General features: G+C 33.7%; 1 protein-coding gene across 19 annotated transcripts in view; it reads left to right on the top strand.

The window, feature by feature from the left end:
• The window catches only part of CREM (cAMP responsive element modulator), a 73,371-nt gene that overhangs the window by 24,440 nt on the left and 35,928 nt on the right, over positions 1 to 13,003 (top strand). For 10 of the 19 annotated variants that reach the window (XM_052000539.1, XM_052000535.1, XM_052000533.1 and 7 more), the window contains one exon: positions 10,443 to 10,589. The exons of 5 other annotated variants lie outside the window; for them this stretch is intronic. In XM_052000539.1, coding sequence (XP_051856499.1) covers positions 10,443 to 10,589 — 147 coding nt within the window. Of the gene's footprint in view, positions 1 to 6,433; positions 6,568 to 9,909; positions 10,278 to 10,442; positions 10,590 to 13,003 lie in introns of those variants that run through there. 4 more of the 19 variants (XM_052000540.1, XM_052000547.1, XM_052000548.1 and 1 more) reach the window with 4 other exon arrangements.

A 13,003-nucleotide genomic window follows, 5' to 3' on the forward strand; every position in this document is an offset into this window, starting at 1 on the left:
CAGGATTATGTAATGAACAACTCTGATGGACATGGCTCTTTTCAACAATGAGATGATTCAGGCTATTTCCAATAAACTTGTAACAGAGAGAGCCATCTGCACCCAGAGAGAGCACTATGGGAACTGAAGGTGGATCACAACATAGTACTTTCACCTTAGTTGTTATTATTGCTTGCTTTTTATTTTTTCCCATTTTTGATCTGATCTTTCTTGTGCAGCACAATAATTGTGGAAATATGTATAGTGGAAATGAACATGTTTAACATATATTGGATTATTTGCTGTCTAGGGGAGTAGGTGGGGAGAAGGGAAGGAGAAAAATTTGGAACACAAGGTTTTCAAGGGTGAATGTTGAAAACTATCTTTGTATGTATTTTGAAAATAAAAAGCTATTAAAATATATTAACTTATTTGAGCCTCATAACAACCTTACAATGTATAGGTGCTGTGATTATCCTCATTTTTCAGTTAAGGAAATGAAGGCAGGCAGATTGAGTAATCTGTTTAGAGTTATACAACTAGTAAGTATCTTGGTCCAGGTTTGAACTTACCCTTCCTGGATTTAGGGTTAGCACTCCAGTAATAGCCGAGTTGCCACAGTGATATTTCATGATCACAGTTTGTTTATCCATTTCTGTAAAGGGCTGAAACTCTGAGTTGATGCACTGGAATCAGACAACTGAACACTTAAGGTTAATTACCTATTGGACAATACTCTATTAGCATATGCTTGGAAAATGGCGCTTCCCACTATTCTGTGCTGGCTCTATCTTTTGGTGTATACAGAGAATTATAGAAGGATTTAGGGGATGGAGTAAGACAAGCCAGAGTCACTTTGGTAGTAGACGAGGAGAAGGGAGGTGGTGGAGATCTGGACCATTCAGTTCACTTCTACCCCTAACGACCAAGAGTAAAGACCAAGGACTTTTGCTTATCCTGACTACGGCTGATTCTAAGGCATCCAGGATGCTAACTTGGTCTTCACACATTTCCTACTTGATTTGTATCTACTTTCTTTTCATTTCTTTTCTATAACAAAAGTAATGACTGCTCCAAAAATTTTGGTATATGCAATATCTTATCATTGGTTTCCTTGTAGTATAAATCCAGTAATGAAATCTATAGATTAAAGAATATGGACATTTTAATAATCTTATTTGCATAATATCAAATTGTTTTTCAAATTAGTTGTACCAGTTCACAGCTCCACCAAAAATATCAATGTGTTTATCATCCCACAAACCCCTCCAACATTGACTATTGCTGCTCTTTGTCATCTTTGCCAATTTGCAGGTGGTGAGATTGAAACTGCTAGGTTGTATTGATTTGCCTTTTTTTTTTTTTTTCTTTGATGAGGCTTTTCCAGGGTCACTCTGCTAGGAAGTGTTAAGTATTTGAGGTCACATTTGAACTTAGTTCTCCTGACCATAAGGCTAGTGTTTTACCCACTGCACCATCTAGCCAGCTTTATTATTAATGATGTGGAGCATTTCTTGTGATAAGTTAAAATTGCAGTTCTTTTGAGAATCTTTTTCATATCCGTTGACTATTTGTCTATTGTGGAATGGCCACTAGTCTTATATATTCACTTATAATCTCTTATCAGAGAAGTTTGATTCAGAATTTTTTTCCATTTGACTGCTTTCCTTCCTGTCCTGGGGATACTAATTTTGTTTACAAACCTTTTCTGTTTCATGCAAAGTAATATATTTTGTCTTTTGTAATTGTCTTATGCTTTTTTAAAATTAGGAATATATCTCCTCATAGTCGAAAGAAATATATGATCTGCTTCTCTCCTAATATTTTAATAGTATGGTCTTTAATATTGAGGTCACACTTACTTAGAATATAGTATGGAATATGGTGTAAGGTAGAACTGGGTTCTAACATTTTGGGGGGAGGTGAATAATGAAATGAAATAAAGTAGAAGGAATAACAAATATACATGTTTTTCAAATATGTATTGGAACTGCTGACAGAGATTAACATAGAAGGTTTGAGAAATCAAATCTAGAAGGATTCTGGGACACCTTTAAGAAAATTGATAGGATCATATAATTTCATTAATTTTACTCAGGTCCAGAGTGAGTAAGGACTTGTTCAGAGTTATATACTTACTAAGTGACAAAGCTGGTTTTTAAACTACAGATTCTGAGGGATTTTTTGCTTCACTCTGTGATGTTTTTTCTGTTCTTAATAGAAATTTTCATTTTATGGTCAGGTAAGTTTTGCATATGAACATTTAGAAAAAAATGTTGAATCCAATTGATAAGACTATGGGTAATTTCTCTCTTTAAGGCCATTTGGTTTTTTGTTTGTATGTTTTTAATACTGCATATAATCTATATTAGATAATAGATGAAAAAATTAAATGGGATCAGGACCATTCAGTTTACTGGTTGCTCTGTAACAGGTGAATTAGTTTAGTATTGATGAGGTTTAGGTTTTGGGGTTCCCTTTTGTTAAGGAACCAAATGGAGAGGTTTAGATTTAGGGAACCAAATGAGATTAGGGTTCCTAATGGTCAGGGAGTTAAATGATATGGTCTAGTGGCAGGTTTGGGATTCAGGGAACCAAATGGAGAGGTTTGACTTCCCCTCTACCCGCCTTGGGATTTGGCGCAAGGGTAGGGAGTTTTGGGTAATCTCATTTTAGCTGAACAGAAAGTCTCTGTAAAGGAATTTACAAATCCGAAAAGACTAAACTGATAGAGGTTTAACTTTGGGAAGACAGCCTTTACTATGCAAGAATAGAAAGGTTGAATTCCTCAGTGGAGGAGTTCTGGCAGAGAGGCATAAAAAGTCTCCTTAGGGAAATAGGTGAGGATAAAAAGAGGGTAGCACCAGAATTCCAGTGGGCAGAAGTTTCCGTGGCATAGCATGACATAGCTTAGCATGGCATAACCTAGCATGGCATGTCAGGACCTCTCTGCAAAGAAATGAGTTTTTAATTGTCATTTTTATAAGGAAGTCTTTGCCTACATTCCAAGCCCGCTACATGGGGTGCTGGGCTAGTGAGTGGAGTTCCAAGTTGGCTGTTTTTAATCTACAAACTGGATTTCAGCTTGAGCTGAATTTGAATAGAATTGAATGAGTCTCTTTAATTCAATAGGATTAGTATCTCCAGCTCTGAATTCAAATCAGCCCCATCTAAATTACAGAATGAAGCTGCTTGTCCTTGGGTAGGATCCTACCCAAGTGGCAGGATTCAAGGAGAATTTGTCCTTCCAGGAGTTTTAGAGTTTCATGGTCCCTTCTTCAGTATCACTAAGACTTTCCTTTAAGTAGCCATTTTTAACCAGGCCATCTCCCTAATTTTGCATGCATGATGTTGATTTATCATTAGAAATAATCACTTCTGTTTTTTTGTTTTTTAACTCCAGACTCTGATGAAGATCTGATCCTTCTCCTTGCCAAAACAAGCTTTTTTTCTACACATGGTTTTTTTTTTGTTTGTTTTTTTTTGTTTTTTAAGCTTCCCTTCTTTCTAATCTTCAGTTTCTTATCAAGTGGTTCCTTTCCTGCTGCCTCTAAACACTCCCAACTTTCTCCCATCCTGAAAAATCTGTTAGCAGAATCTACCGCTATGGGTCTTTCTTTCTCAAACTACTTGAAAAATCTGTATTCATTGCCTTTGCGTCCCCTTTTTCCTCACTTCTTGACAATTCGAATTCTGCCTTTAAAAAAAAGGCTTACCATTTACCTGAAACCAGACTATAAATAGACTGGTGATGTTTAGATCTAATAATCTAAAGGCCTTTTCTCAATCCCAGCTCTTTTGGATCTCTTTCAGCATTTGAATTGTTGACTGCTCCTTTCTTCTGGGTACTTTTCTACTTTATGGTTTTCCTTGAGGCTTGTTTTTTTTTCCTCTTACCATGTGACTATTCCTTCTATCTATCTCCTTTGCTGATTTGTTGTCTCTAATAATTACTTTGGAGTATACCTCAAGACTTTGCTCCGAAGTCTTTTTCTTCTCTTTCCATATTTTGTCACTTAGTAACCTCATCATCAATTCACATGGATTTATCCTTACTAATCTGATGATTCCCATATCTATAAGCAACAATGCTTTTTCTAACAACCTCTGTTTATCTTGAACTACTTGATTGGATATTTCAAACTTAGCATAATAGAGGCAAAGCTTATTATCTTTGCCCCCCAAACTGCCTTTTGAACTTTATTATTTCTGTTAGGCACTCTTCTTTGCTCTCATATATTTGATCACTTACCCAGTTTTGCAGATTCTTACAGAATCTATCTCTCACAACATTCTCTCTACTCACACATACACTATCTTACATATACTATCTGAACCTTAGTTTAGATCTCTCATCACTTCCCTGCTTCCGTTATTGCAAAGATTTTCTTATTGGTCTTTCCATCTTGCTATTCCAGCCTATCCTGTACATTGCTTTCAAAGTAATTTTCCTTTAACACAGATCTAATCCTTTAATTTCCCTATTGAAAAAAAAATCCACTGGCTTCCTACTACCTTGCAGATGAAATATAAAATATTTGGCTTTTAAAGTCCTACAGCAATTTCACTCTAGCCCATCCTTACAGTCTCAATGGGCATTATTCCCACTTCCAACCAAATTGGCCTTCTTTATGTCTCATACTTGACATTTCACCTCCTACCTCTGTGCTTTTGTTTCCCCAAGTGCAACAAGGCATATACTTCTTCCTTAGCTTCATATCTTAAGAATTCCTCTGTTTCTGGAAGATATAGCTCCTTGTGTTTAACTACTTTGTATTTATTTACTTTACGTTTATACTGTATGTATTTTTTATATATTCTTGTCTTTTTAATTAAAATGTAAATTCTAATGTACATTTGAATAGGGGTTATATCATCCTTTATATTTTTATCTCACTGATTTAGCATGGTATCTGGCATATTATAAGTAGGTATTTTCATCAGTACTTGTTAATTGGTTAAAATCCTAAGTTTTCTTTAAAACTTGACTCAGACTTAACCTTCTGTAAGAGACTTAACCTTCCATTCCTTGCTGGTGAATTTCTACAAAATTACTTGACTCTGTTATATATACATACATACATACGTACGTGTGTGTGTGTCTAGGCACACATATATATGGATATGTATATATGTATTTATATGTGTGTATCTTTTTTCCTCTAACTATATTATAAGCACTTTGAAAGAATGGACTTAGGGCAAACATATATTGTATCCTATCCCTATTTCCTAGCACAATGCCTAGAACATAGAACATACTTAATAAATACTTCTTGGTGGGATTTTTGTTTTATTATGTCATCATAGATAAATCTTGTAAAAAATTAACAGATGGTATCTTTAGAGACAAGTTTTTTTCCTCCATTCCCTTCTAGTCCTTCACATGCCTATTCCCATAATCATGTTCAGACTACCAAAGTATTTCTTAAAACTCTTATTGTAACCATAAAGCAAATGATTGTTTCTGCTGATATTTTATGTATATTTTTTTAAATCTTAAGGGTTGAGTTTATTTTTCAAAGTTGTAATTATACCATTTTACTTGTATAAATTAAGAAGTGATTTTTTTTTAGCATTACTTTTATTTAACCAGTTTTAAATAAGTGTTTAAATTTTTTTTATGTTTTCCTTCATAATTTTATCATCACACAAATATAAAAATTAAGTTAAAATATTTTAAAATTAATATTAGTACTTCCTCATCCTTCCATCTTACTCTTCCTCAATAGCAACTGCTTCTGAGGATAGGCAGGATAACCGTCTTCAAAACAGCCTAGTCTGTTTTGCAATTTATATTTCTGTGCTAGTAGCAAACAACAACAACAAAACAACCATTTTTATGGGAGCAGAGTGAAGATACTGGCTAAAAATACTGAGGATTACTTCAATGTTTCCTTCCTCTTGACTTTTTTGGGGGGGGGGAGGGGATATATGCTACAAAAGCACAAATGATATATCCCTTTCCACATTTTTAATATGGGGAAAATGAAATATTTTTGTATCTCATGTATTGCTTCTATTTGTAATAAATTTGTTTTTAGTCATCCTCAAAATTGAGGAATATTTTTGTTACCTGTTTTTAACACTGGAATTGTGATAGCTTTTTAAATTACAAGTTCAATCCTATTAATGTAAATTCATCATTTCTACTTGAAATTATATTGGAGTCTATAGTTATTTGATTCTTTGGTCAGAGAGTTAATACAAGAATTTAGTTGACAGTAGTGCTGACACATTTTTTACTTTATCAGCTCCCTTAAAGTATAGGCCTCTGTGACATTTGAAGGTACATTGTGACATCACAAATCCATCTTCAGGGAACCTAGCAACAGATTGGATGTAGTCTATTAGGTCTAAATCAAGTGCTGTGTTACAACATTGTGAGGTTTCTCCCAGTTATAAGTGTCATTAATAGGATTTTTTAAATTGCAAAGCCAAGTAAGGCTGTAAATCGCATCATCTAATTTATCTCTTCAGATTAACTGTCTATAGTGGGGTTTTCAGTGGATGTGGTGGCATCAGCATAATCTATGTTTCAGGCATCACACACAGGAGGACTGCTCTTTAGGGGATCTAGAAAAAAAGGTAAACTACAAACCCATTATGGGTTAAACAGATCACTTTATACATCTTTTGGGCAACATTCTTATTGTAAATAAAGGCATACAAATTAACAAGGTTTTTATTTGTGAATATAATTTATGTTTTAAGTGACTAAAAAGCCTGCATTTAATTTTCATTTTAATGTGACTATCTGGAGAGCCGTGAATATACATGAATGTATCAAGCTATTCAATACTAAGATTTTTTTTGCTTATAAAAATCTTGGAGTGCACATTTGATATTTGAATCTCTTCCCCTTATTTATGCATATTCTTTGGATTCAGACACAATAATCTATTTTTATTAAGATATCACTTGCCTCAATTCCAAAGCATGGAATTCCAGTTCAGTTTTTCATTTGTCAAAAACTGCTTATTTTTTATTTTGATAACTTAGCTTTTAACATTTTTCCAAGTTCCTGAAATAGAAGCATTTGAAAGAAGTGTCATTTTTCTTTCTGCATTTTAGTGGGAGTTTCAGAGAAGACTATTAGAGAAAGCTCTTAAGAGTCGAATCTCTGGTATTAATGCAGGATCTTTTGTGCTTTTAAATGTGCTTTTAAAATAGCTTTTTGCTACTATTACTCTTTTTAGAAAAAGAGTCCTTTAACAATAGATTTCTCAGAGTGCTTCTTTGAGATAAAGATCTGCTTTCTACCCTGATCTATCTTCTGAATCACAGTTCTAGAATAGTCCTTCTCTTGGATTTTTCACTTGGATATTCCACTGTCATTTAATTCAATTTCTAAAATTGAATTAATAATTCTTTCTTACTCTCCCATCCCCACTCCTTTTTTTTTTTTTAATGATTGCCCAATTTTCCCCATCAACTCATTATTCATTATTGCTATAACCATTGTAGTTTAGTCTCCCTCATGCCCTGGATCATTGCAGTAATCCCCTATTTAGTCTTTCTGCCCAAGTCTTGTCAGTTTCCAGTTCGTTTTATATTCCAGTAACAGATGATGGTGGTTGTTCAGTTGTGTCCAACTCTTTTTGACTCCGTGGGCCATGGCACTCCAATACTATCTGGAATTTGGCAAGCATAATGGAGTGGTTTGCCATTTCCTTCTCCAATGATTTAAGGCAAATAAAAGTTAAGTGAATTGCCCATAGCTTACACAGCTAATTAAGGTTTTGAGGTTGGATTTGAACTCAGGTTTTACTGATAGTAGGACCAGCACTATCCACTGAGCAACCTAACTGTCTCCAGTACAGATTAATCTTCTTAAATATTTGTTATTTTAAAAATTACATCATTCTTTTGTTCAAAAATTTTCCATGCTTACCCAATGACTATAAGATAAAGATACAAAACATAAATACTTTATTTAGCTTGACATTAAACATTAATCATAGTCTGGCCCAGATCTTCTTTGTGTAATTATAATTTCTAAAACAAAAAATCTGTTAAAATTGGGTTAGTGTCCTCACTGTCCTATGAACATGCTTGCTATATGAATTCCCACATTAGTATCCCAATTCATTCTTATTTCTCTGTATAGACCTTTTTCCCTCTACCACTTTAACTCATTCTTTAGGGTCCAAATCAAGGCCAAATGATGAAGCTTTCTTTGATCCTTTGATTTGACCTTGTGCTTTGAACCCTATTATCTGGACTAAACAATCTTGCTCTTAATGTCTTCTTCCAAGCACCCTAGGTAAAATGTAATATCTCTTGGATCAGGGAACATGTGCCATTCTTTTTTTCTATACTACAGTATAGTATAATGCTGAGTTCATGCCAGGGGCTGGGTAAAAAGTTTGTGGGATTGGTAGGGAAATTTGCTTTTTGCAGGAAATCTATGATAAATACCAAATGTTTAATTTTACTTTTATTTTTGCTTTTATTCATTTATTACCATAACTGTGATTTCATCTGTGAAGGAGGAGCATTTGGTGAGAAACTTTTTCCAATATAGATTAGTATCTCCTCTGCCATTTATATATCTACTGATTGATGTGTGGTCTACATTTACTGTCAGTATATTTAATGATGGTGTGATATTTCATATACACAGAACATTTTTATTCATTTATTACCATAACTATAATTTCATCTGTGAAGGGGGAGCTTTTGGTGAGAAACTTTTTCCAATATAGATTAGTACCTTCTCTGCAATTTATGGTCTTAGATCAGGATGGGGGAACATTTGGATATTTATAACATTATTCATGGGCCAAGCAAAATTAACACTTATAGAACTCAAACAATGGGAGGTTGTTGTACCTAGTTTTGGCTCATCGTTGCTTGCAGTTGCTTTACAAAATGATTTTGCAGGCCTTATGTATCTCGTGGACTGGGCATTCCTCACCTGTCTTAGAACACCAAAAGAGTCATGCAGAGTGTTCATCAGAAGCAGAACTTGATCTCAGACTTTCTGATTCAACTTGGCATCCATTCATTGATAAGACCCTATTCTTTACTTGATTATATTCAGAAAAGAAATTTAAAAAAAAATTTTAATCAAGTTGGATATATTTATCTACTGATTGATGTGTGATCCACATTTATTGTCAGTATGATTAATGATGATGTAATATTTCATATACACAGAACATTTTCACATATGTCCATTTATTTTGTTGTTATACAGTCCAGTGAAGTAGAAAAATGACTCCATTTACCTGTCCTCTTAATGCCTAATGTCACACAGTATGTGTGATACCAGAAATTTGAATATATTCAGCGTTAGATTCAGTTGTCCTTTTCCTGATATTATTCTTTTCCTTTATCAGTCTTGAGAAGTGTTGGAAATTACAGATAATCAAGGAATAAGATCACAAAGTTTCTTTCAGGAGTGATTGTGACTCTGTGGATTCAGTGCTAGCTAGGCCCCTGGTTTTCTATAACATCTTGAAGGCTATATAGGACTTGATCATTGTGGTTCTTTGAGAATTGCATGTCAAAGAGGCAAATGCTAAGTTATTCAGTAGCAGGGCAAAAGAGGCGGCATAGCTTGTTGTTTTTTGGGTATGTCTATCATCAAGGTGAGAGCAGCCTAAAAGTCAAAGGTTGTTTCTTAACTTTACCTTTTTATGAAAGGAATCTTTGTGTGTAACAGAATTGATTATTTTAAATTTCCTTTGGCAATAATATATTTTAACTGATGGAAATTTTTGTTGAGAAGACCTTGGCAGGTAGTGAAGAAAGAGGCAGTTTTTCTTCTCAGCATGGTCTGAGCTTATACATAGCATTTGAGTTAAATGGGACAGGAAGGGGGGAGGATCCTCCTGTTCCTTGGTTAAAGACCCTCCTTAAGGAAGGTAGGGTTCTTGGTATTGCTTTTGGTGTGCATTAATTTGTCATTTTAATATATAGATGTGGCAGTACTGAAGCTACAGGGCATTGTCCTGTGATCAGAAGTGCATTAGAATGTCATCACCTTGAGATTTTAAGTAAGATTTATTAGAACAAAACGGATTTCTAAACTTAATTTTGGCTTAGCTTCTTCACTCTTAAAATATTAAGGTAAAAGGTGAGAATGAGAGTTTAACCACAGCATTGATCTTTCCTAAAGGAGGTTTGGTCTCTGTAGTGATAAGGTGGTTTAACTGCCTTAGAATCCTTTGCTGGAAACATTCTCACCCCATCTAAGCATGGGAACTGAAAGTGTGAGGGTCATGGATTTTTTTTTTTTAATATCTATAGTATCAGAACATTTGTTCTAGGAAAATAATAATCTCCTAATGGTAAATATAGCAGTTGGTTTGTCTTTCTTTGCTAGCTTAAAAAAAAAAAAGAAGAAATAAAAAAAAATGGTCTTAGTGATGAATAATGCCCAATTTTTGGTCATTGATACTGTTGTTTTGTTTTTATTGTGACATTTTTATAATACTGAATGATCATTTTTGCAGGTTTCTGTAGCTGGATCAGGCACCGGAAGAGGCTCTCCAGCTGTAACTCTAGTGCAATTGCCTTCAGGTCAAACTGTACATGTCCAGGGAGTGATTCAGACACCACAGCCATCGGTTATCCAGTCACCACAAATACAAACTGTTCAGGTTAGCTTTCTTTCTGGATGACTTAGAACTTTCTTAGGCTTCAAGAAAAACATTACCTAAGTTGTTATTGTCTTTGTAGAGCTGTTCTGATTCAGTCTCTTCTTAGATGTTATAGAGGAGTTTCTGTGATATTTATGAAATGTCATGCTTTGGATAGTTTAGGGTACTGATTTAGGAATTAGGATCTGTTCTTAGGGCTTAATTTGCAAAATAATGCCAAATGAGGCAGCTAAGTGGAACAGTGGTGAGGAAGACTTGAGTTCAAGTGCAGCCTCAAATGCTAGCTGTCTGAACATTGGCCAAGTCAGTGAACCTCTGCCTCAGTTTCCTCATCCATAAAAATGAGTATAATAACACTGGTTAATAACTCAGGGTTGTTGTAAGGATCAAATTAGATGATATTTGTAAAGCACTTGCAAACTTTAAAGCGTTACAGAGATGGTAGCTATTATTAAATGAATTGGCTAACTTTGAGAATCCCACATGCAAATACATTTGGTAAATATATTGGGATGATGATGTTATGATGATGGTGGTTTTTAGGAGTGTCATATTGTTACATGGAGATAGTTGATTTTGAAGTTAGCATTTATACTCTTCAGAAGTGATAGCTCAGTTTACTTTGACGATATGCATTCTTGTTTTGCTCTCTTTAAACACTTGAATGTCTTTATAATCTTAGCTATATTCATGATACTTTGAAGAAAACATTTTACTCAAGTAGATCTTAAATACTTCATATTCTTTGTCATGTAAATTCCATAAAGGATTAGGAATGCATATCCAAATATATTTATGTTCAGTTTACTCATTTTCTTTTCATTCCTTTTGGGGAATAAGTTTTTCTCTTTTTTCAATATTGGCATTGACAATAAGAGGGAAACATGACTTGAAATTTTTCATTCACCTTCCTAAAAATTTTTTTTTAATGTATATCTGTTTTTAACATTATTTTTATTTCCAGACATAACCTTCATCCTCTAATGAGTCATCTCTTCAGCAGCTTAATATTTTAAATTGTAGATAATGGCCTTTAATACTTTAAAGTTACCTTTGTGATTATGCATTTTTCCTTACTGTTCAAATTGCTCAGAAGAATTCGGCCCAAATCTATGCTGTCTATATTAGTAGATGATTAGCAGTTCTAAAACTTTCTTGACTCTTTAATCTAAACTTTTCATCCGAAAAGATTTGTGTTTTTAAATTTTTAACTTAAAAGGCGTGTCATTCTTTATTCTTAATTTTTATATGACTAAAAGGCATAAAGCCTTGATGTTGGCCATTTAGTTATATTGAGCAAATTAATGCATTTTCTTTGTATAAAAGTAAATGTGTAGACCTTTTTAAAGAAAAAAATTCGGTCTTAGGATTTCATCAGAGTAAGGCATTTCCCAACATGGAAGCTACCTTTACTAATAGTAAAGCAGCTCCCCTGTAATGAGTATTATGTGGGCCATTCAGAGGTTAAAGACTTGACTAGGGTCAAAAAGTAATATAAATCAGATAAAGGCCTTGAATTTACTTCTTTGAGTCCAAGGCCAGCCTTTGCCTCATAGTCATACTGCCTTAAAATTTTTGCTAAGAGAGATCGAGAAATTTTTCTGTTTGTGTGTGTATTCAGATCTTATAATAGTTTTTTTTTTTCAAAGTTAGTTACTTTATGCCTTTTGTTTTCTTTTGTTTTTATATTTTAATCATTTTTGGAAACATCCTTTCTTCCCAATTGAACTTTCTCATCTCTAAAAGGAACAGTTTAAAAACAACAGCAACATAGTAATTGAGTCTGAGAGTAGGTGCTTTGTTTCCCATCTCTTTACCAACAGGGAGGGTGTATTTTTAATTACTTGTTCTTTAGGATACTGTAATTTTAGTCACTAAAAGTTGAGCCTTGTTTTAATAGAATTTTTTTCAATTGAATTATGTGTTTTGTTATCATTTCTATTTAATTTCACTATGTATCAGTTCATACAGAACTTCCTAAATTTCTCTGAATTTTTCAGTTATAATTTCTTGCTCTTTAATAATATTTCATTACATTCATAAATGAATTTTGGGAGAGCAGTTCCCCAATTGATGAGGACTTACTTATTGCAATTCTTTACTATTACAGAAAGTTGAATGTAGAACTATTTTGACATATTATTATATATCAGACTTTTTTTTTTTTTTCCAGTCTTTGACCTCCCTTGGCTATTTGCATAGTGTTAGGATCACTGAGTCAAAAAACTTGAATGTAATTTCTTAAATAATTTAAAATTCATAATCCAAAGTGTTTTTAATAGATAATAGCTCTATTAATAGCATTTTCATTCATGTGCTTTTTTCCCCCTCAATCTGTTCAATATTGTTTCTTTCTTCCCTTTTGGGGTCATCTTTGCCAGTTTGCCAAATTCTGACATAAAATCTTGGAGTTT

This window comes from Antechinus flavipes, chromosome 5, assembly GCF_016432865.1.
Source record: "Antechinus flavipes isolate AdamAnt ecotype Samford, QLD, Australia chromosome 5, AdamAnt_v2, whole genome shotgun sequence".
NCBI lineage: Eukaryota > Metazoa > Chordata > Mammalia > Dasyuromorphia > Dasyuridae > Antechinus > Antechinus flavipes.